Genomic DNA, 20828 nt, shown 5'->3' on the forward strand with positions numbered 1-20828 from the left:
AACAAAATATGGAAAAAGTCAAGGGATCTGAATACTTTCCGAATGCACTGTAATTGTCATCCAGACCTGTGTTAAATGCGTTTTAGCCCGGGTTTGCACTTTTGGGACTATTTCACTGGTTCCATTGTACAGAGCATAAGCCATAGTAACCACTGAACCTCTGACTGATCCTGGATCTGTGTTTTAGTGCACATGGGGTTCCAAGAAGGACCTGAGTGCCAGGGACTTCCTCCCGTTGTCAATCATCTCCGCAGTGACCCGGAAACGCAAGATACGCCCCATCTCCCGCCCCCTGAGCAGCAGCACCGACGAAGACTCCGAACATGAGCCAATCAAAGCCAGCAACTACGGGGTAGGGGGAGGAGCCAAGGAAGATGAGGAGGAAGGGGTTGGAAAAGGATGCGCCCCTAATGGAACTGAGGAAGTGGAGGAAAAGGGAGAAGAGGAGTGTAGGAAGAGGATAGAGGCAAAACAGCAGTCTGACAGAGGAAGAGAGAAGGAGGGAGAAGGGAAGAAAGAAGGGAGTGCATGGGCAAAAGATAAAGGGGTGGCATCCCCCAAACCTCATCCTAACAGCTTCCTCTACACACACTACCAACCCACCACCACCAGCCCTAGCCCCCCAGTAGAGCCCTCAGTCTCCCCACATTCGAAGCTCCCCGGCCTGGCCCGAGGACGCTCCACTGTCCCCTCCTGGCTCTCTCCCTCCAGACAGCCTGGCTCTATCCAACCTTATAACACCCAGAAAACACAACAGCCCCAGTTGGAACAGCAGCCACTGCCAGTGCAATATAGGAAGACAAGAGGAGGAAGGGCAAGGCCCCAGTCAATGAATTTGGATATGGTGATGGGTAAGGGGGAGGGCGAGGGGGGAGTTGGGAGACGGGGAGATAGGGTGAAGGTGGTAAGAGCCACAACAGAAGTGCAACGTCACCGCAGCAGTTCAGTTGGTGTTCCTCAGGGGTGTGTTGTCGCATCCCTCAAAGTTCAAAGGAGTTCACGCCTAGCCTCTGCTCTAGCCCCATCTCCAGTCTCTTTCTCTCCCCCTCTCCCTTCCTCCTCCTTTTCCCCTTCATGGACAGATCAGGGATCCCTTGGTTCTACTGTTGTCAAGCGGAGGTCGGCCCTGGAGCCTCGAGACAAGCGGAAAGCCTGGCGCCGCCACACGGTTGTGGTCTAACTTCGCTAAGGAAACTTCATAGTGTTCAGTTAGTGATTCATTGTAGATGCCCACTCGAAAGTACTGCCCTTTACACACATATTACACAAACACACTCTCCATTGCGAGTATCGACAGGTTCAAAGCGTAATGCCATACATAAGCAGTCTCAAGGGTCATAGTCTAAGGCCGGGATTTAATCCGATTGCGGGTTATAGGCATTGAAGCTTTTAAAGGCAGTTTCCAGGGCCTCCCGAGTGGCGCAGTGGTCTAAGGTCCTGCATCGCAGTGCTAGTTGTGCCACTAGAGATCCTGGTTTGAGTATAGGCTCTGTTGCAGCCGGACTGGGAGAGCAATGGGGAAGCGCACAATTGTCCCTGCTTCGTCCGGGTTAGGGGAGGATGTGGCCGGCAGGGATGTTCTTGTCCCATCATGCTCTAGCGATTCCTGTGGTGGGACGGGTGCAGTGTACGCTGACACGGTTGCCAGGTGTACAGTGTTTCCTCCGACACATTGGTGCGGCTGGCTTCCGGGTAAAGTGGGCATTGTGTCAAGAAGCAGTGCGGCTTGGCTGGGTTGTGTTTCGGAGGACGCATGGCTCTCGACCTTCACCTCTCCCGAGTCCATATGGGAGTTGCAGCAATGGGACAAGACTGTAACTACCAATTGGATTCCACAAAAATTAGGGAGAAAAAAGGGGTAAAAAAATTATAAGAAACTGACATATGCAGCGTTTACCATGAATGGGATCTCCGGGAACGCAGGAACATTGCCTTTAAAAGCCGCAATGCCTATACCCTGAAATTGTTTTGAATCCCAGCATAAGCCTACGCTGTCGACTTTAAACCCCAACAGCACCCACTTTTTCATACTATTATGCTGTCCCAGCTGTACAAGTTTGGTTCTGTTTCCAGTTTTATGGTTTGGGATGGCACAATAGTGACAAATGTTATTTAAGGACCAGCTTAGGCAATGTGTTAGCATCTAGTTAACTTGTTAGCATCTTCTCCATAGACTAGTACTGCCCTCCCTGCCCTTTAATAAGCTCTTCCAAAGCCCCACTGTGGATCAACAGGGAACTACATGGATCCCTCAGGGCAAAATACATGCATTGGACTAAGTTTTACTCCTCTGGAACTCTAAACCCATGTGGGCCACTGTGCCAAAGCTTCCTTGGACAATTGAATATGATAACGCATGTTCCAAATATGGGGGATCTTACATATGCAAAGCCTACGTGTTTTAACACAAGCCTATTGTATCTGCCTGTGCATGTGGAGGAGCCAGACCTCTCTTCAGTCCTCCATTGCAGGAAAAAGGTGTCTATGGCAGCTAATTTAAGTCATGCCAAACTCATTTTGACGATTGGGGCCATTCAATCATATCGATACTGGGAAGCCAAGAAAGGCAGGATAAAAAGAATTGAGAAGCACTTACACAGATTCTCACACATGCCAAGAGTTGCTCCGGTTGTTATCAGTATTATGGAGACAGCATTTTCATTTTGAGCAGTTGATGAAGTGGTGGTTTGGAGATACCTCGGTCCTCCTCCGAAAAATTTCTCCCATGATCTAAAGAACCCTGGAGTCTTAACTGTTTTAAGGTTTTCATTTTGCATTTTAGATATTTTTCCTGTTTCTTCTTTCATGTACTGATCATTATGAACCATAGTTATAAACTGGGTCTGAAAACCAACGTGGAGATGAAGATTAACCAAACTGCACTGCCAACCAATGTCCTCCTAGCTACCCACTCCATGGTCTCTTCCATAGCTATACGACTCAAGCTGTCCCTGTCTGTCTGTGTGTGCCCATGTGCATGTACTGTATGTCCGTGGGTGATTGTGCGTGGACCAATTTTGTAACAGTTGTACAAAGCTTGTTAAGTTAACCTGTGTATATATTATACATAATATATTAAATTATTTGTTTTGAAATTTGCAGGTGACTTTATTCATTCTTTGGTCAAAGACTGGCATCTTCCATTAGATATAAAGAACACCCCCCCCCCCCCCCCCCCCCCCCCACAATGTCATGTCATTCTTAGTCGTTGGCAACACCTGCAGTTAGAAAGTGTCTTTCTATCCGCATTTCAAAATGAGTCCGCTTCTTCTATATATATCCTCACAACTGTAAGAATTCACATTTTCTGACCATATTTATTTGAAATCATTCACACAACCAAGGCTGTTCATATAACAATAGCTTGAATTATTATCTTTCAACCATTGGTGACTAAGTAGAATAATTTCTCCTTACATATCAACTGAACATTGTCTATCTCTTGTGTGCATTCTGGAGCAATTGCCAGTGCACTAATTTCCAATTCTGTGCCCCACTGAAATCATTGGATCAAATATAATCTGGGAAAAGTGCTTATTCATCCCAATTATTTATTTGAAAACAATTCTGTGATTTAAGATTAAATAGCTATAAATTAAATCATGATTTATTAGTGTTATTGAGGGGACAAGGAACACAAGTGGATCAGGGTGCCGTATTCAAAAAGCGTCTGATCTCAAATCATTATGATGACCTCCTTCCACTATGATCTAAAAGGCAAACTGATCTTATGTCAGTACTCTTTGTGAATACGGGACCAGGTCCTTCAACCTGAAGGTTAAAAGAACAGCACAGCATGTGATACATTTGTCATTTAAACATGTTCAGGTTTCTCCCAATACTTGAGCAATGTACATAACAGTACTGAAGAGAGTGAGAGACTTTCTCCTCCAATAATGTCCTATAGGTCTGCCAACAACTTCTTCCAGTGGATTCATGTGGAAATACACAACCTCCATTGTCCCATATATGTTTGTGCTGTCTCCTATGGTCATTGTCACACCAATGACCATAGGAGTTTGCAAGACACCAAAAACAGATCTGCTAACGACCTCCGTTGTCCCATAGAGTCCTATTGAAATAAAAAATAAATACTTCCTCCAATGGATTCCTAAGGGGGGGATATGGGACTACTTTGTGGTCCGGTTGGCTTCAAGTAGAGATACGGGCCTTCTTTTGGCCCTTCCGCAGTAGAAAGACTATGCCTTGAGCCACCAGGGGCCACAGCAGCAGAAGCAGCATCGTCCGTCCTGATACTTCAGGGAACGGCCACCAACTCTCCTCCTGAGAAAAACATATGGGACATTTAGGGTGACAAACCTTAAAACGTTCAATATTCTAATAGGAATGAATTATAACTGATGTAGAGAATGTGTCGGCTTTTGTTCCAACCAAGTATTAACATGCCCAATCTGTCTTGGTTTGTTGAACCAAGTGTGTTCAAATCAAATTGTATTTGTCACATGCGCCCGAATACAACAGGTATAGATAGACCTTAGAATGAAATGTTTACGTACAAGCCCTAAACCAACAATGCAGTTAAGATACATCGGCTGCGGAGAGCGTGATCACACAGTCGTCCGGAACAGCTGATGCTCTCATGCATGTTCAGTGTCACTAGTCTCGAAGCGAGCATAGAAGTAATTTAGCTCGTCTGGTAGGCTCGTATCACTTTGTAGTCTGCAATAGTTTGCAAGCCCTGCCACATCCGACGAGCTTCAGAGCCGGTGTAGTATGATTCGATCTTAGTCCTGTATTGATGCGTTTGAGGGCATAGTGGGATTTCTTACAAGCTTCCGGGTTAGAGTCCCGCTCCTTGAAAGTGGTAGCCCTACCCTGGATGTTGCCTGTAATCCCATGGCTTCTGGTTGGGGTGTGTACTAGGGATGCACCGATATGACATTTTTGGCCGATACCAATATCCAATATTTTCCTTGTCAAAAAAACGATATCGATAACTTTCGGTTAACCTTTTAAGCATTCTGATACAGTTAAATAGTGCGCTAGGCGCACAATTGGCCCAGCGTCATCCGGGTTTGGCCGTCATTGTAAATAAGAATTTGTTCTTAACTGACTTGCTTGGTTAAATTAAGGTTACACACACACACACACAGACCAAAACGTTATTTTGTTGCCATTTACATATGTCCCCAAACCTATTTCTTTCACTTACTTGCTGTGCTGTTTCGTTGTTCATTCATTTCATTCTCAACCAGGATTTCATCATACATGTCAAGCAGTGAAGTTTCAGCTCTGTTTGTCTTCCCCGGTGCGCACTGTTACTGTGTTCGTTTCCACCTTGTCCAGCTGTGTATGTAACATTTTACGTAAACTCAGTTTTTTGTCTGCATCGAAGTAGCGGTCCTTGTACCTAGCATCGAGCATGGTGGTGACACAGTGAAGAGGCTCAGAGAGAATACCACCAAATTACTTGTTCACAGCTTTGAGTACTTTTGTAAGTTAACCCCACAGTCTGTGTCAGCAGTTTTGTTGAGAAGGTGTTTCAAGGGGGTATAATGTCTGCTGCAGATGCAGTTGATTAGCTTATTTCTCGAGTCAGTTGTTTGAATGGTGCTAGGAGTGTGTTCATGTTTCCAAGTTTCAAACATGTTCTCAAATGCTATTGAAATGGCAGCAGCAGTATGAGAACCAGCACATTATTAAGCATGCAATACGGCTTTCCTCAGTACGAAATCCTCGTCGACCCACTGTGCTGTCAGACTCAGCATGCTCACGGGGCTGACATCGCTGGTCCAAATGTCAGTCGTGAAGCTAATAGCTGCGATGCCCATAGCACATAGCTCAAAGATGTGCGTTTCAACAATACTGTGTAACTCCAGTAGGGTAACATCTTAAATAGTGTGTACCGGGGCTCGACCAGTCGGTGAAAGCCAACATCATCCACGACAGAGGACGGTTGATTGTCAGGGGCAATGAATGCCATTATCTTGGCGTTAATGGATTTCGCCTTTGAGTTGTCTTCCTGAAATGTTCTTACTCTTTCAAATGACTAATCGACTTGAACTTGTTTAGTTGTTGGAAATGTGTGCTTAGTATTTTTCTGTCTTTATTCTGTGTAGCGCTGTATTCACGTTATATAGGTATGCACGTCAGCTTTGACATTGGTTTTGCACATCAGTGTTAAACTAGACATCGGGCCGTTACCGACATTATTAGCTAGTATCGTCCGATTCCGATATGCTCACCGATATATCGTGCATCCCTAGTATGTACGTACAGTCACTGTGGGGACGACGTCATCGATGCACTTATTGATGAAGCCATCGGAAGAATCCCGGAACATATTCTAGTCTGTGCTAGCAAAACAGTCCTGTAGCTTAGCATCTGCTTCATCTGACCACTTTTTTTTTATTGACCGAGTCACTGGTGCTTCCTGCTTTAATTGTTGCTTGTAAGCAGGAAACAGGATAGAATTATGGTCAGATTTGCCAAATGGAGGGCGAGAGAGAGGTTTGAAAGTGCCTCTGTGTGTGGAGTAAGGTGGTCGAGAGTTTTTTCCCTCTGGTTGCACATTTAACATGCTAGTAGAAATTTGGTCAAACGGATTTAAGTTTCCCTGCATTAAAGTCCCTGGCCGATAGGAGCGCTGCCTTTGGATTAGCGTTTTCCTGTTTGCCTATGGCAGTATACAGCTCAATGGGTGCGGCCTTAGTGCCAGCATCGGTCTGTGGTGGTATGTTGACGGTTACAAAAAATACAGATAAACTGTAGGTAGATAGTATGGTCTACAGCTTATCATGAGGTACTCTACCTCAGGCGAGCAAAACCTTGAGACTTCCTTATATATCGTGCACCAGCTGTTGTTTAAAAATATACATAGACCGCCTCCCCTTGTCTAACCAGAGGCTGCTGTTCTATCCTGCCGATACAGTGTATAACCCGCCAGCTATATGTTATTCATGTCGTTGTTCAGCCACGACTCAGTGAAACATAAGATATTGCAGTTTTTAATGTCCTGTTAGTAGGATATACGTGCTTTTAGTTTGTCCAATTTATTATCCAGTGATTGTACGTTGGCCAATAGTATCGATGGCGACGGCAGATTAGCCACTCGTCGGCGGATCTGATCTCCTTCCGCGATATCTTTTCCGTCTCGTTCTCCTGCGAATGACGGGGATGAGGGTCTGTTCAGGTGTCTGGAGTAAATCCCTCTTGTCCGACTCATTAAAGAGAAATTCTTCGTCCAGTTCAAGGTGAGTAATCACTGTTCTGATTTCCAGAATGTCTTTTCGGTCATAAGAAATGGTAGCAGCAACATTATGTACAAAATAAGTTACAAACAGTGCTGGGCCTGGGGGAAAAACCCTGCACACCCTTTACAGTAGCTCTCCAGGACCTGAGTTTGTGACCACGCTACTGTAGCTGTACAAACCACAATGAGCATATTGCCAAAAGCTAGTAAGACAGAGATAAATAGATGCACATTGAATTTTCGGATAACCCCACACTCTTACCTCTGATTGGGCGGCTGAGGCAGCACACTGAAGACATGGTCTCCAGTCTGAATTCTGGGCCTGGTGGTGGGATACATTGGTGAATACACAAATATACTCCAATACCTTTAAATATATGAAGGTATTCAACATACAGTATATATTTGACCAAGATCTAGAACGTTAAAGAAAGAAAATGCCAGATGGTCGTCAGTAGTTGCTTTCCCACTCAACTTCACCGCCCATTACAGAAAGATACACCCATAGAGATGTACTAGAGAGCTAATGTCTTTCTAATGGCCTCTTGTGACAGCATGGGCAGTGCCATTGAGGGTAAAAAATAATAATAACAACTAACATCCTACCATTGCACTTGCCTTTCTTGAACTTGTCTTTTCTTACTAGCATTGACTTTGCAGATTTTTTGGTATAATATTTTTTACAGTAGCTAGGTTTCCATCCAATTGGCGAAAGCTTTTCATGCAAATCAAGGCTGCATCACATCCAGCCATGATTGGGAGTCCTGTAGTGTGCCGCACAATTGGCCCAGTATCGTCCGGGTTATGCCTGGGTTGGCAGTCATTGTAAATAAGAATTTGTCCTTAACTGACTTGCCTAGTTAAATAAATAAAAATATTCTAAAATATGCATAAAGAAAATATGCAAATGTTCCCACTAAACTGACCTGTTGCGGTAAATATCAATGCGTGATGACGTAGTGCACACAAAATGTACATTTTTTGCTTAAAATCATTTACCGAATAAACATCTCAAATTCAATGTTTCCATCGCATTTCCAACTCTACCGATAGTTTTGTCACAGAAACTGTTGCGTTAAATAGCAATTGTGCCTACTCTGGTTTTGGCACGTGCACTCTGGCAGATACAGTGCGGGTAAACTGTTAAATTCATAAATATTTATTTAATCTGTAGCCTAAAACTCCCGAGTCGTAGTGGGAGGGCCACACATATCATTGTGTGACTCCAGGTTTACTTCGATATGATGGATATTATATCAATATTTGCTAATAAAAGCTGTTTCTACGGCCATTTCTAGTACAATTAGTTTTACAGACAAAATAATCCCACCATTTCAAACAAACAAATTATCTGTCGACATTTATAAAATTGTACCGAAACAGCTGTCATGATTTTTTAAAAATATATACGTTATGACTTTACTCACAAAAAAACTGTGGATGAAAATGTAGCTAGTGACTGTGACACGTGGTTGTCTTACCTAGCTACCTTAAAGGTGAATGTAAACATTTTACAAGGTACGTCAAATAAAACAATCTATACAAATCCTATGTGACCTGCATGTTTGTCATATACACACTTCTACTTTGAATATTTTGATAAAAATGCAAATTTGGGAATGGGTCCCGCCATTACAATTGCCATGGTAACGACGCTAGCGGCAACGGTTGGATAGAACAATTTGGAACGTTGATTTCTGATGGCTTTTACTGTAGGGAGTGACAGCTCTCTCATCTCAATAGTAAGCTAAATTACTATGAAATGCAAGATATATTTGCATTAAACTCTTGATGCCTAATGTCCAGTATAGCTTGTTCAAGTCTTGTTAAAATTTGAAATAAACAAATAGTCATTTATTATCAAAGTACAGTAGCTACAGTTGGTGAAGTAACTAGTTACTACCATCTTGCCTGTGGATGGCGGGACTCCATGTCTTGGAGAGGCGGTAAGCTTTACCTGAATAACTGGGCCTGTGAGCATATTGCCCCCAATAAAACAGCTCTATTTTTGCATTTAAGCCTCAGTTTTGGATGTATTCCTATTTTTCAACAGTGCTCAGGTCTCCATCTCTTCAAGCATACTGATGGCCACATTAATTATAGGACAACATGGGAGAATGATGATCCAAGACAGGCAGCGCATTCTCAGTATATCAGGAGAAGCCCATATTTCCGATGACTAACGCTAATACATCCTGACAAAATATGCCATACGACTGGCCTGCAAATGTGCCTGTCTGCACCTTGTAAATTGTAAACAGTAGCCTAGACCCATAGCCGACGCAAAAGTTTGACTATACAGGCCAGGCCTGTGGGTAGATGCATTAGGCTATATTTTGTATTATAAACTGTGTGGTTCGAGCCCTGATTGGCTGACAACCATGGTATATCAGACCGTTTACCACAGGTACGACAACTTATTTTTACTGTTCTAATTACATTGGTAACCAGTTATAATAGCAATAAGGCACCTCGGGGGTAAGGGCTGTGTCCCCGTCATCTCAAATGACAAATTCGCTGCAGTAGGTCCAGCTAGCCTGTATTCTGTTTTAAAAAGAACTAGCAAAATATCAGAAATGAATAAATGAATCAAATTTAAAAAATTATAATAATATACACTGCTCAAAAAAATAAAGGGAACACTTAAACAACACAATGTAACTCCTGTGAAATCAAACTGTCCACTTAGGAAGCAACACTAATTGACAATAAATTTCACATGCTGTTGTGCAAATGGGATAGACAACAGGTGGAAACTATAGGCAATTAGAAAGACACCCCCAATAAAGGAGTGGTTCTGCAGGTGGTGACCACAGACCACTTCTCAGTTCCTATGCTTCCTGGCTGATGTTTTGGTCACTTTTGAATGCTGGCGGTGCTTTCACTCTAGTGGTAGTATGAGACGGAGTCTACAACCCACACAAGTGGCTCAGGTAGTGCAGCTCATCCAGGATGGGACATCAATGCGAGCTGTGGCAAGAAGGTTTGCTGTGTCTGTCAGCGTAGTGTCCAGAGCATGGAGGCGCTACCAGGAGACAGGCCAGTACATCAGGAGACGTGGAGGAGGCCGTAGGAGGGCAACAACCCAGCAGCAGGACCGCTACCTCCTCCTTTGTGCAAGGAGGAGCAGGAGGAGCACTGCTAGAGCCCTGCAAAACGATCTCCAGCAGGCCACAAATGTGCATGTGTCTGCTCAAACGGTCAGAAACAGACTCCATGAGGGTGGTATGAGGGCCTGACGTCCACAGGTGGGGGTTGTGCTTATACAGCCCAACACTGTGCAGGACGTTTGGCATTTGCCAGAGAACACCAAGATTGGCAAATTCGCCACTGGCTCCCTGTGCTCTTCACAGATGAAAGCAGGTTCACACTGACCACATGTGACAGACGTGACAGAGTCTGGAGAAGCCGTGGAGAACGTTCTGCTGCCTGCAACATCCTCCAGCATGACCGGTTTGGCGGTGGGTCAGCCATGGTGTTGGGTGGCATTTCTTTGGGGGGCCGCACAGCCCTCCATGTGCTCGCCAGAGGTAGCCTGACTGCCATTAGGTACCGAGATGAGATCCTCAGACCACTTGTGAGACCATATGCTGGTGCGGTTGGCCCTGGGTTCCTCCTAATGCAAAACAATGCTAGACCTCATGTGGCTGGAGTGTGTCAGGAGTTCCTGCAAGAGGAAGGCATTGGACTGTGCTATGGACTGGCCCGCCCGTTCCCCAGACCTGAATCCAATTGAGCACATCTGGGACATCATGTCTCGCTCCATCCACCAACGCAACGTTGCACCACAGACTGTCCAGGAGTTGGCGGATGCTTTAGTCCAGGTCTGGGAGGAGATCCCTCAGGAGACCATCCGCCACCTCATCAGGAGCATGCCCAGGCGTTGTAGGGAGGTCATACAGGCACGTGGAGGCCACACAACTACTGAGCCTCATTTTGACTTGTTTTAAGGACATTACATCAAAGTTGGATCAGCCTGTAGTATGGTTTTCCACTTTAATTTTGAGTGTGACTCCAAATCCAGACCTCCATGGGTTGATAAATTTGATTTCCATTGATAATTTGTGTGATTTTGTTTGCAGCACATTCAACTATGTAAAGAAAAAAGTATTTAATAATAATTATGAATATTTAATTCATTCAGATCTAGGATGTGTTATTTTAGTGTTATATATTATTATATATTATATATATTATGATATTATTATGATAATGGAAAGGCATAATATCAAATAAATTGCAGGGGAAAGTTTGAAGGGGGGAATAGTATGAAAGTGAGAGTAGTACAGCTAGTGCGATATAGTGTGAAGATGAAATTGACAACCATTTGGAACATAGAAATTACACGCAATAATAATAATAATATTGCAATAATACTTTTTAGCCAAGAAATGAAGGTTAAGAATGAGCTTCTAACTACACTAAGCATTTCTCTTTTGCCAAGATAATCCATCAATCTGACAGGTGTGTCATATCAAGAAGGTGATTAAACAGCAATATCATTACAAAGTAGTATCTTGTGTTGGGGACAATAAAAGGCTACTCTAAAATATGCATTTTTGTCAGACAATACAATGTCACAGATGCCTTAAATTTTGAGGAATTGCAATAGTCATGCTGACTGCAGGAATGTCCACCAGAGCTGTTGCCAGAGAATAACATTTCAATTTCTCTACAATAAGCTGCCTCCAATGTGGTTTTAGAGAATTTGGCAGTAATTTCAACTGGCCTCACAACCGCAGACCACGTGTATGGCGTCGTGTGGGCGAGCAGTTTGCTGTTGTCAACATTGAATAGAGAGCCCCATGGTGGCGGTGGGGTTATGGTATGGGCAGGCATAAGCTACGGACAATGAACACAATTGCATTTTATCTATGGCATTTTTTATGCACGAAAATACCGTGACCAGATCCTGAGGCCCATTGTCGCGCCATTCATCCCCCACCATCACCTCATGTTTCAGCATGATAATACACGTAGGTACAGTATAGGTACATGATCTCTAGTCTTCACTATTGTCCTGCGCATTTACACACCTGCACTTGACTTTTAGCTCATCCTCTACTCTTGTGAAGTTCCAGGAAAAGCTAGGCTATAGGTGCACTCTAATATATTGGCAGCCTTGCACAATTCCCTATTGCTTCTAAAATAATAAGTACATTTGAGGGTGCTCACACGTGTTTTTGTTTGATTTAGAAATGCACAGGACCAAGAAAAAATAAATATAAATGATTAGCCAGTTTAGGTCCATTAAGAAGTACATTGTACTAAACCTCTAGTTAAAACGTCTTTCATTCATTAATCTTTATGCCTTACTATGAATAATAATTGCAAGACATTGGTAATTTAGGGGTGTTTCAATTCCTCTTTAAGATGAATGCACTTACTGTAAATCACTCTGGATAAAAGTGTCTGCTAAATTACTAAAATGTTTAATCTCCATGCTCTCTATTCAACTCTATGGATACATCAAATCATACCTACCTGTGCTCCAGCTAGTCTCTCCACTGCCTCCAGTCTCTCCATGACGCTCTGCATGTCTTCCCTGAGCCTCCGTAGGGCCAGCAGGATCTGCTGCTGCACCTGGATGTCCTGCAGCCTCTCAGCCCCTCCCTCGGAGCCGTCTCCTCCCCCTCGGCCAGCCCCTCCCCCTGCCCCCAGGGCCTCTCTCCCCGCCCGCCTGGGGCTGCCCTGGGGAACACCACCTAGGCATAGTGCATATGTGTAATTGGCATATATGCCACATGCACGTCACACAAAACAGGAATACTTGAAAACACATACACGTTCATTCACACACTCTCTCTGGCTCTAACGCAATTACATAGAATTCTGTATCTCACCTCCCCTTTATCTGCACAGATTGAAAAATGAAAATAATATGGTGGACTCACTATTAAGCTGGCTTTCACCTGTTCCGCTCTTTTTTTTAGATCAGTGCAATGAAGGAGAAAAGGCAAGGAAAGGACAGATATTTTAGGAAAATGAGAGAAAGAGCCTTTAACTTACGTTCTCTCCATCCGTGGTCCCTCATCCCATCTCTTCCTGCATCCCGACTCCTCCTCATGGGCGGTCCCCCTCCATCCCCCGCCCCCTCTCCACCTTGCCCTGCCCCCACCTGCGTTGCTTGGCAGACCGTCTCTGTGTGATTGGCTTGGACTGAGGAGGGCTCCGAGTAAGCATGGCCGTTATGGAGGCCGTTTGACTTGGGGACAACCTGTGTATAAACAAACAAACACACACATACAGAATACGGTCCTTTATTTGGATCCACCAATAAAGGACCCAGAGAACAACAACTTAGATTAAACTCGCATTCTTGTAAAGTCCCATTATTTCAGGCCCTACGGTACCTTGATATTGTCCAGCTTTTCCACAGAATCCACAGAGTCAACGAAGATCTCACTCTCTGAGTCGCTGGTCAACAACAACACATCAGATGACCCCATGGCCTCAGACAGACCAAGCTCAGGAACAGGCTCTGGAAAGAGGAAGCCTTGTACATTTGGCCCTGTGTAACCATTGTGAGACATATCAACAGTATAGTTAGGAGAAAGTCAGTTGTGTTGAATAGAAAATGCTAAGTTAGCTACAAGTGGGTAAATATCCATTTGCCTATCCATCCATCCATCCGGTATGGGTTCTATGGAGTGACAGTATTTTCTTTCCTGGGTGTGCACATACTGTAGCTACCCTCTAACCTGGCAGGATTTAGTTTCTTGAAACAGAGAGAGATGAGCATGACTCTTACCCTGAGGTTCACTGGTGAAGGTGACTGGTTGTTGTTGTGTCTGACTGGGCACCTCTTCTGGGACAGGTACCTTCTCTGCGAGGGCCACCTCTCCCAGAGTAGGTACCTCCTCTTTGACGGGTTCTTCTCCTGGGACAGGCACCTGCTCCAGGGCAGGCTCTTCATCTAGTGCAGGGTCCTTATCTGGGACACGTTCGTCTTGGGTCTCCCTCTCTTGTTCAACCTCCATTGGACTGGCTGCCTTGTCAATGCCCTTAAAGTCTAGCAAGCACACGCACACACACACACACACACAGTAATTCAAAGTCCATTTGAGCATATTGTGACCTTATATGACTGAGGCTCAGATAACATGCAGGGAATGTTTTCTTTCAACACCAACAATTCAGATCGTGGTCTAAAGTCCAGTAGTCCACTGACCTTCTCTCAGATGCAGCAGCTTGTCTGGTGGCCGGGGCATGTCGTGGATGACCACGTAAAGGGGCTCAAAGTGGTGGAACAGTGATGCAGTCTTCTCATTGATGGGCATTGTGTCAATCACCTACACAGGAGACATTTTTTCTCTTTGTTGGGGCTCTTTATGTAATTGCATGTATATGCTATAAGATAACAATTCATTGTTATATGATGTACAGTATGCAGGAGGAATTGGTTAACTAAACAGGGTCAGTATTCATATCTCAGATCAGGCAGGACTGCTCAACTACAATACATGTTCTCTTTTCGATAGATCATAATGAATATGATTACATTGACGGGGGGGGGGGGAGAGGCGACATGATCCTAGAGATCAACAATCATACTTTGAGATGTTTTGTGATTACGGGCCCCAAGGCTTTTATTCCCCTCCCCAAAAGAAGTTACAGGGTGGTTGTGGTGTGCATGTTTATATTCAAAAGTAGACTCGGCGATGCACGTAGTAAACAGCAATATCGTGTCGATTTCTGCAACAACTTAAGAGTGTTGAAGCGCGGGGCTAAACTTCTTTGCAGTTTTGGTCCCGTAGCTACTACGTTGTAGCAGCGTGAAGCACACCCACGCACATGCGCAGATACTCTGTGCGACCATGTGAGGTCACAGTCTTGCATTGATCATCTCAATATCAGGGGTGATGCTCGTGGCAACGTCAAAACACTGTCTACCTTCAGTCTAAACACATACAATATGATGGCCCACAGACCAACACTGGCCCCTGGTATGTTGCTGACAAGTCCCTCTGACGGTTAGCCGGCACTGATTTAGACGGTTCTAGAGTGCTAGCTTTAATGTTAGCTGTTCCTGGTATAAAATAAAAGGTAGAGAAGCACATATGTTTATTTAGATGTGCATGAAGGAGTAGGACTTCTCAGCTGTACCTCTTGTGCCACTTTCTTCATCTCATCCACGTACGCCGCCATGGCACTCTCACTGCTCATCTCCCCTAATCGGCTCCAGGCATCCCTATGGACACAAAACGACACCAAAACAGTGTTCTCTAGCGAACATCTCTCTGTATCATCTTCGTACCACCGTTAGTATATAATTTGAAAAAGAGCACCACCCAATGGACTACGAGTGAGGTGTTAGTTTGGTAAGGAACAATCACCGTTAGAGGGGGAATAACTCCATGCTGTACAACAGCAGCACACGTGCACTTGAGAAGTAACAGTGAATAGTAAGGGATTGTGAAAGGTGTCAGCAGTTGCCGTGCAAGTTCAAATGTTAATGAGCCAAAACCACGCCTGGCGTAGAGGCGCCTGCCAACTGAAACACTCTTACCTGGCTCAACTAGTTTCGCTCGAGGTAGAAGTTGTCCCTAACCACAGATCTTGGATCAGATTACACTCCTACATTGTCACCTACTAAATATGTACATTCACCCACGCAGACACACATATACAGCCTCTCATATCCACTTGTGCAGACACACACTCACCATTTATAGCGACCTACTGGGTCCCAGAAGCCTGGTCGAGACACTGTGCAGGGTCCACACACCGCCTGCTTGTACAGGCAGTAGAACCGCAGCATCACTTCATAGGGGGGCCGGTAGGCACCTGCAAGAGTTACTCAGTTGTTATACAGTGTCTATTACACTTTGGTTGACCTACATGATGTAAGCCTTGTGCAAAAGAGTAGCTGAGTAGCTGATCAATAAAATCACTGGTTGGGCCTAATGAGCTTTCAGCTAAGCACTCAAATTGAGCTTTGTTTACAAAACACAACAACTAATTATATGCCTATACACTGCCAATTCTGCTATATGATATCACAGGTATTAAATAGATATAGGTTATGTCCCTGTATACTAGTCGCCCACCACTTTTGGGAAGGTTTTGAATGACGTCGACAGCGGCCTGGAAGCGTTTCTGGTGGTCCACCGACTCTGCCATAACTGGAACTGGCATTGCAAACTGCCGTCTCTCTATGAGGGCACAGCCCTGTGGCATCCAACCGGGGCAGCGACAAGGGACTGCTATGATGTCCTTCGCCAACTCAAACCAGCGACGAATCAATAGTACTGAAACGAGCTGGAAAGGCACATAATTCGATGACATAACGACTGATATGGTAAGTTAGCAAACCTGCTGCTGGGTTCAAACACAATAACAAACAACATTGATAAGTATTGAGTCGCCAACAAGATTGAGTACCGACCGGTTAGTCCACTTGCCTTTTCTAGTTTGTGCCTCCGAATCTCTTCTCAAATCACAGCAGCACCGAACACGCTTGTAAAAACGTTGTTGACAGATATGAGATGGCAGGTTTTCAAGAATATTCAAAACGCCCAAATGACAGATATGCAAAGCTAATGTTGCAGATGATAAGTGTATTATTTGAGTTAAACGAATTAATAAAGTTGTTTGTCGAGACCTTCAATATCCTTTACTTCGTACAGTTGCAGAGTGGTCTTCCGTGTTGGGTCACATGACAACATGTGGCCACGCCCTCTCCAAAATGATTTGCGCAATGTGCATGTCGGTGTAAAATAATAAATACATTTCTTGATTGGTTCAGTGTTAATAATGTTCATGCACAGTGCACACTATATAAGCAAATACAATAATACGTTGCAGCACCATTTTTTTGTCAATTTTAGCAAGCTATTATTATTTTACAGTATTTAGAAGGGCTATTGTCATGTACATGTATTTGTCAGAAAACTGTAAATGAAGGTAGCCCTATATATATATATATATATATATATATATATATATATATATATATATATAAGCACGTATAGGTCAGTGGCACAAACGAGTGCCTCTATTGCCAAAAAATCACATGCTCTAAAAAAAATAATTAATGAATGTGTCTACAACTGCAATTTCTATCTAGCCAGGGCTAGGGGGCAATATTTTTCCAGGATTACGCCTATCCATTCTAACCTATACTGAACAATAATATAAACGCAACATGTAAAGTGTTGGTCCCATGTTTGATGAGCTGAAATAAAAGATCCCAGAAATGTTCCATACTCACAAAAGGCTTATTTCTCTAAAATGTATTGCTCATCCCTGTTAGTGAACATTCTCTCTTTTTTAAAAATCTTATTTTAACTAGGCAAGTCAGTTAAGAAAAAAATCTTATTTTCAATGACGGCCTAGGAACAGTGGGTTAACTGCCTTGTTCAACGGCAGAGCGACAGATTTTTACCTTGTCAGCTCAGGCATTCTATCTTGCAACCTTTCGGTTATGAGTCCAACGCTCTAACCACTGGGCTACCTGCTGCCAAGGTAACCCATCCACCTGACAGGTGTGGCATATCAAGAAGGTGATTAAACAACATGATCATTACACAGGCACACCTTGTGCTGGGGACAATAAAAGGCCACTCTAAAATGTGCAGTTTTCAAGTTTTGAGGGAGCATGCAATTGGCATGCTGCCTGTAGGAATGTCCACCAGAGCTGTTGCCAGATAATTTAATGAATTTGAGGAGTATTTCGATCTGTAATAAAGCCCTTTTGTTGGGAAAAACTCATTCTGATTGGCTGGGCCATGGCTCCCAGGGCCACCCATGGCTACACCCCTGCCCAGTCATGTGAAAACCATTGATTAGGGCCTAATGAATTTATATAAATTGACTGGTTTCTTTATATGAACTGTAACTCAGTAAAATCATTGAAATTGTTACATTTTGCGTTTATATTTTTGTTCAGTATATGAACAAGCCCTCCACTGTGCATGTCACAGAGTGTGGTTTGAAAAGCCAAAGTAAAAAGGTTAATGTTTTGACACAGTTCTTCAAGATTTTCTGACTGTGACAATCTAACCCATGCGTACTAAAAACATATTTTTCCAGGAGGTATTCAAGCACAAGGGCAACAGAGCCTATAATTTCAATAGTTTCCTTATTACAGAGAAATATTACTGTTAAATATTGTGTTTTCTTTATCGTTTATTTTAATAAATTTGAATTCAAGGTGCATTGGCATAGTTAGCATCTGATCTCAGGATATAATAATCAGTTAACGTTCTCGTGCGCTTGTTCAGGTGCCTATTCATTACGCCAAATCTGTTGCAAAACGTTTCTTAAACGGAAGCAAACGGAACGAAACGGGGAGGGACATACCTGAATGTTTCCAATAGAAACCCTCGTTTGGCGTTGCAAGACGTTGCAACGGTTTAGACTAATGATTACACCCCAGTTTGCCTCCAATCCGTGGCATGACATAATCAAAGATGGGCTGGCTGTTCAGTCTCGCTTTTGCTCCAAAGGAATAAAATCATGAGGCGCTGCAGTCTTGGAGAAAGCTAGCTAGCTCAGTTACGAACTAGCCTACATGTTCTAGCAAGAACTTGATGCAGTCTAAAATCAAAAACAGTAAACTGTCTATAGTCTTTCGGCGGCCTTGAAAAGCTGAACTCGTTAAACAATAGGCGTATATAGCTAGCTAACTAACTAACGTTAGCTAGCTAGGGATAACCAGAAAGAGGGAGAGCTCAAAGCGGCAGCGTCTTTGATCATGCTAGGCAACGGCAAGAAGCCCGTGAAGAATGGAGCCGGGACGTCCGAATCAAAGACTATCGACCCTCTTAAAAATTTAGGTAAGCATTTGGCGAATTAACGTTACCTATCTCAATGTGAAAGACATGTCTGGTAAACCGGTTCATAGCCCAGGTCTTTTCATGTAGTAGGCTGGCAGGACCGTTATGTCTGTATGCTCACAAACAACATAGCTTGCTACCGTTATCTCTATCCCATCCCTGCCTCCCATACATGCTTGGAGCCACGCGTTTTTTGGGGTTGTGTTGTAACGTTAGTTCAATAATTTCTTTAGCTGGCTAACCATTAATAACTGGCACACACATTTCTACGGTGTCCACAAGTCGTGCATACTATTTCACAAATAACAATACAGTAGGCTACAGAACAGGTCATATTATATTCCTGAAATTACAGAAGGGAGAAGACGTTGATTAAAAAAATGGATCTGCAATATACACTGTTCTGAGATTAACGTTACATTGATGGGCTTCCAGTAGGCTATGTATTCTCAACGCACCCGAAAATGAGGAAAAATCAGTAATCAAACCAATAATAATTGATCAGTGTAACATTTATGATTAGAATGTTATCGGCATTTATTACATGGTAATTGACCTCTTGTGGTCCACATGCGTCATTTACATATTAGGGCTATAATTCAGGGGTTCTTGAAAGACGTTATGTATTTTAAATTGTGTAAATAAGGGTGTTACTCAAAACAGAAATATATTTCAAATATACAAAATTATTGTTTTGAAGATCCCCAATAAAAACATAACCATTCAAATAGAACGTTCAGCACTCTGACAGAGTTGACTTTAGACACAAATCGGATGGAGTTAATGTTTTACGGAGTTGAAAAAAAACGAACATCTTCATTCATTTGTTATACACAGTAGCAATTTTGTTTTCTCCTCAGTTGCTTTATGATTGTAAAACCTAATTAAATGTAACATATTTGCGCAAAAATTCATTTTTTGTCTTAATCTGTCAGCCAGATAGAGTTGACAGTTTATGGTTGTGACAATAGAATTAGGAATTAGAATACTAGAATGGACATGCACCTAATTATGATGGGATGAAGGGCAGCCATTTTGGTCAGGAAGTTGGTCAACCGTAAAATTATGAATTTGAAGAATGTATCTGCACTATATGTTTGTTAGCTAGCCAGACAGTTTTAGAGGAATGATTAAATCATTAATTTGTCAAATTAACTGTATGCCAACAATCCATTCAAACAATGCAGTCAATCCTCCGCCATACACTGGCTGAAATCAGTTGATAGGACTTAGACAAGTTCTAAATGCAACCAGTACTAATATTGTATCATACTGCTTTACAAGAAAACACAATTTTAAGACATTCTGTTTACCTATATTTTAGAGGCTATTTATACAGGAAATTGGTATAAAACTGATATAAACTGTATTTATAATATGACCATATTTTAGGTTGACAATAATTATATTACATAATTGCTGGTATAACACATGCCTTACTTTTATTTTCCTGCATAAGTAAAATCAGGATTAGGCCTCACCTGCCATTCCAATGTCTCCCTGACCAAAAGGAATCAGTGGAAAACAGACGTTGCATTGACCAGACTGGCGCACATTCAACAAATCTTATCTAACAAAGTGGATATTTGTCAAATCCGTTATGATTTATGTAATTTAACAGGCCCACAATACGTTTAATTACGTCCTATTTGGATATATTTGGCTGTTTTTGTTGCAATATATGTAGCAGTTGTCTCTTTTCAGGGTTGGAAGAGACTGCTAATGCTAACTCCTGTTTGTAGAAGCTGGTTAGCATAGCTAGCATACAGAACTCGGTGGTGGTAGTCAGTCTTTTTTTGAACTGTTATGCAGTTGTTTGGTAACGATGACATGAA

At 43.0% G+C, this 20828-nt stretch overlaps 3 protein-coding genes across 12 annotated transcripts in view; 2 read left to right on the plus strand and 1 right to left on the minus strand.

The window, feature by feature from the left end:
- Positions 1-3099, plus strand: part of arhgap23b (Rho GTPase activating protein 23b) — a 71519-nt gene extending 68420 nt beyond the window's left edge. For 4 of the 6 annotated variants that reach the window (XM_036946602.1, XM_036946600.1, XM_036946603.1 and 1 more), the window contains one exon: positions 188-3099. In XM_036946602.1, coding sequence (XP_036802497.1) covers positions 188-1180 — 993 coding nt within the window. In that variant the 3' untranslated portion in view covers positions 1181-3099. The remainder of the gene's footprint in view (positions 1-187) is intronic. The other 2 variants (XR_005036486.1, XM_036946604.1) reach the window with 2 other exon arrangements.
- Positions 3100-3297: 198 nt separating this feature from the next.
- Positions 3298-18656, minus strand: acbd4 (acyl-CoA binding domain containing 4). Of its 4 annotated transcripts, none has more exons than XM_021565405.2 (11): positions 18518-18656; positions 16264-16474; positions 15880-16000; positions 15320-15404; positions 14385-14505; positions 13965-14225; positions 13567-13694; positions 13223-13430; positions 12698-12918; positions 7476-7535; positions 3298-4284 (listed from the first exon to the last, which is right to left on the minus strand). In XM_021565405.2, exons 1-11 carry the CDS (start codon positions 18617-18619, stop codon positions 4153-4155), a joined length of 1650 nt encoding a protein of 549 aa, XP_021421080.2. In that variant the 5' UTR covers positions 18620-18656; the 3' UTR covers positions 3298-4152. The 4 variants fall into 4 exon arrangements, with proteins under 4 accessions (XP_021421080.2, XP_021421079.2, XP_036802503.1 ...); XM_021565404.2 differs by having other exon boundaries at positions 13567-13724; positions 18518-18540; XM_036946608.1 differs by lacking the exon at positions 18518-18656 and adding an exon at positions 16602-17037 and having other exon boundaries at positions 13567-13724.
- A 21-nt stretch (positions 18657-18677) lies between these two features.
- The window catches only part of plcd3b (phospholipase C, delta 3b), a 47018-nt gene continuing 44867 nt past the window's right edge, over positions 18678-20828 (plus strand). For both annotated transcript variants that reach the window (XM_036946605.1, XM_036946606.1), the window contains exon 1: positions 18678-18993. In XM_036946605.1, the coding sequence (XP_036802500.1) occupies positions 18912-18993 (82 nt within the window). In that variant the 5' untranslated portion in view covers positions 18678-18911. The remainder of the gene's footprint in view (positions 18994-20828) is intronic.

This window comes from Oncorhynchus mykiss, chromosome 16 (genome assembly GCF_013265735.2).
Source record: "Oncorhynchus mykiss isolate Arlee chromosome 16, USDA_OmykA_1.1, whole genome shotgun sequence".
NCBI lineage: Eukaryota > Metazoa > Chordata > Actinopteri > Salmoniformes > Salmonidae > Oncorhynchus > Oncorhynchus mykiss.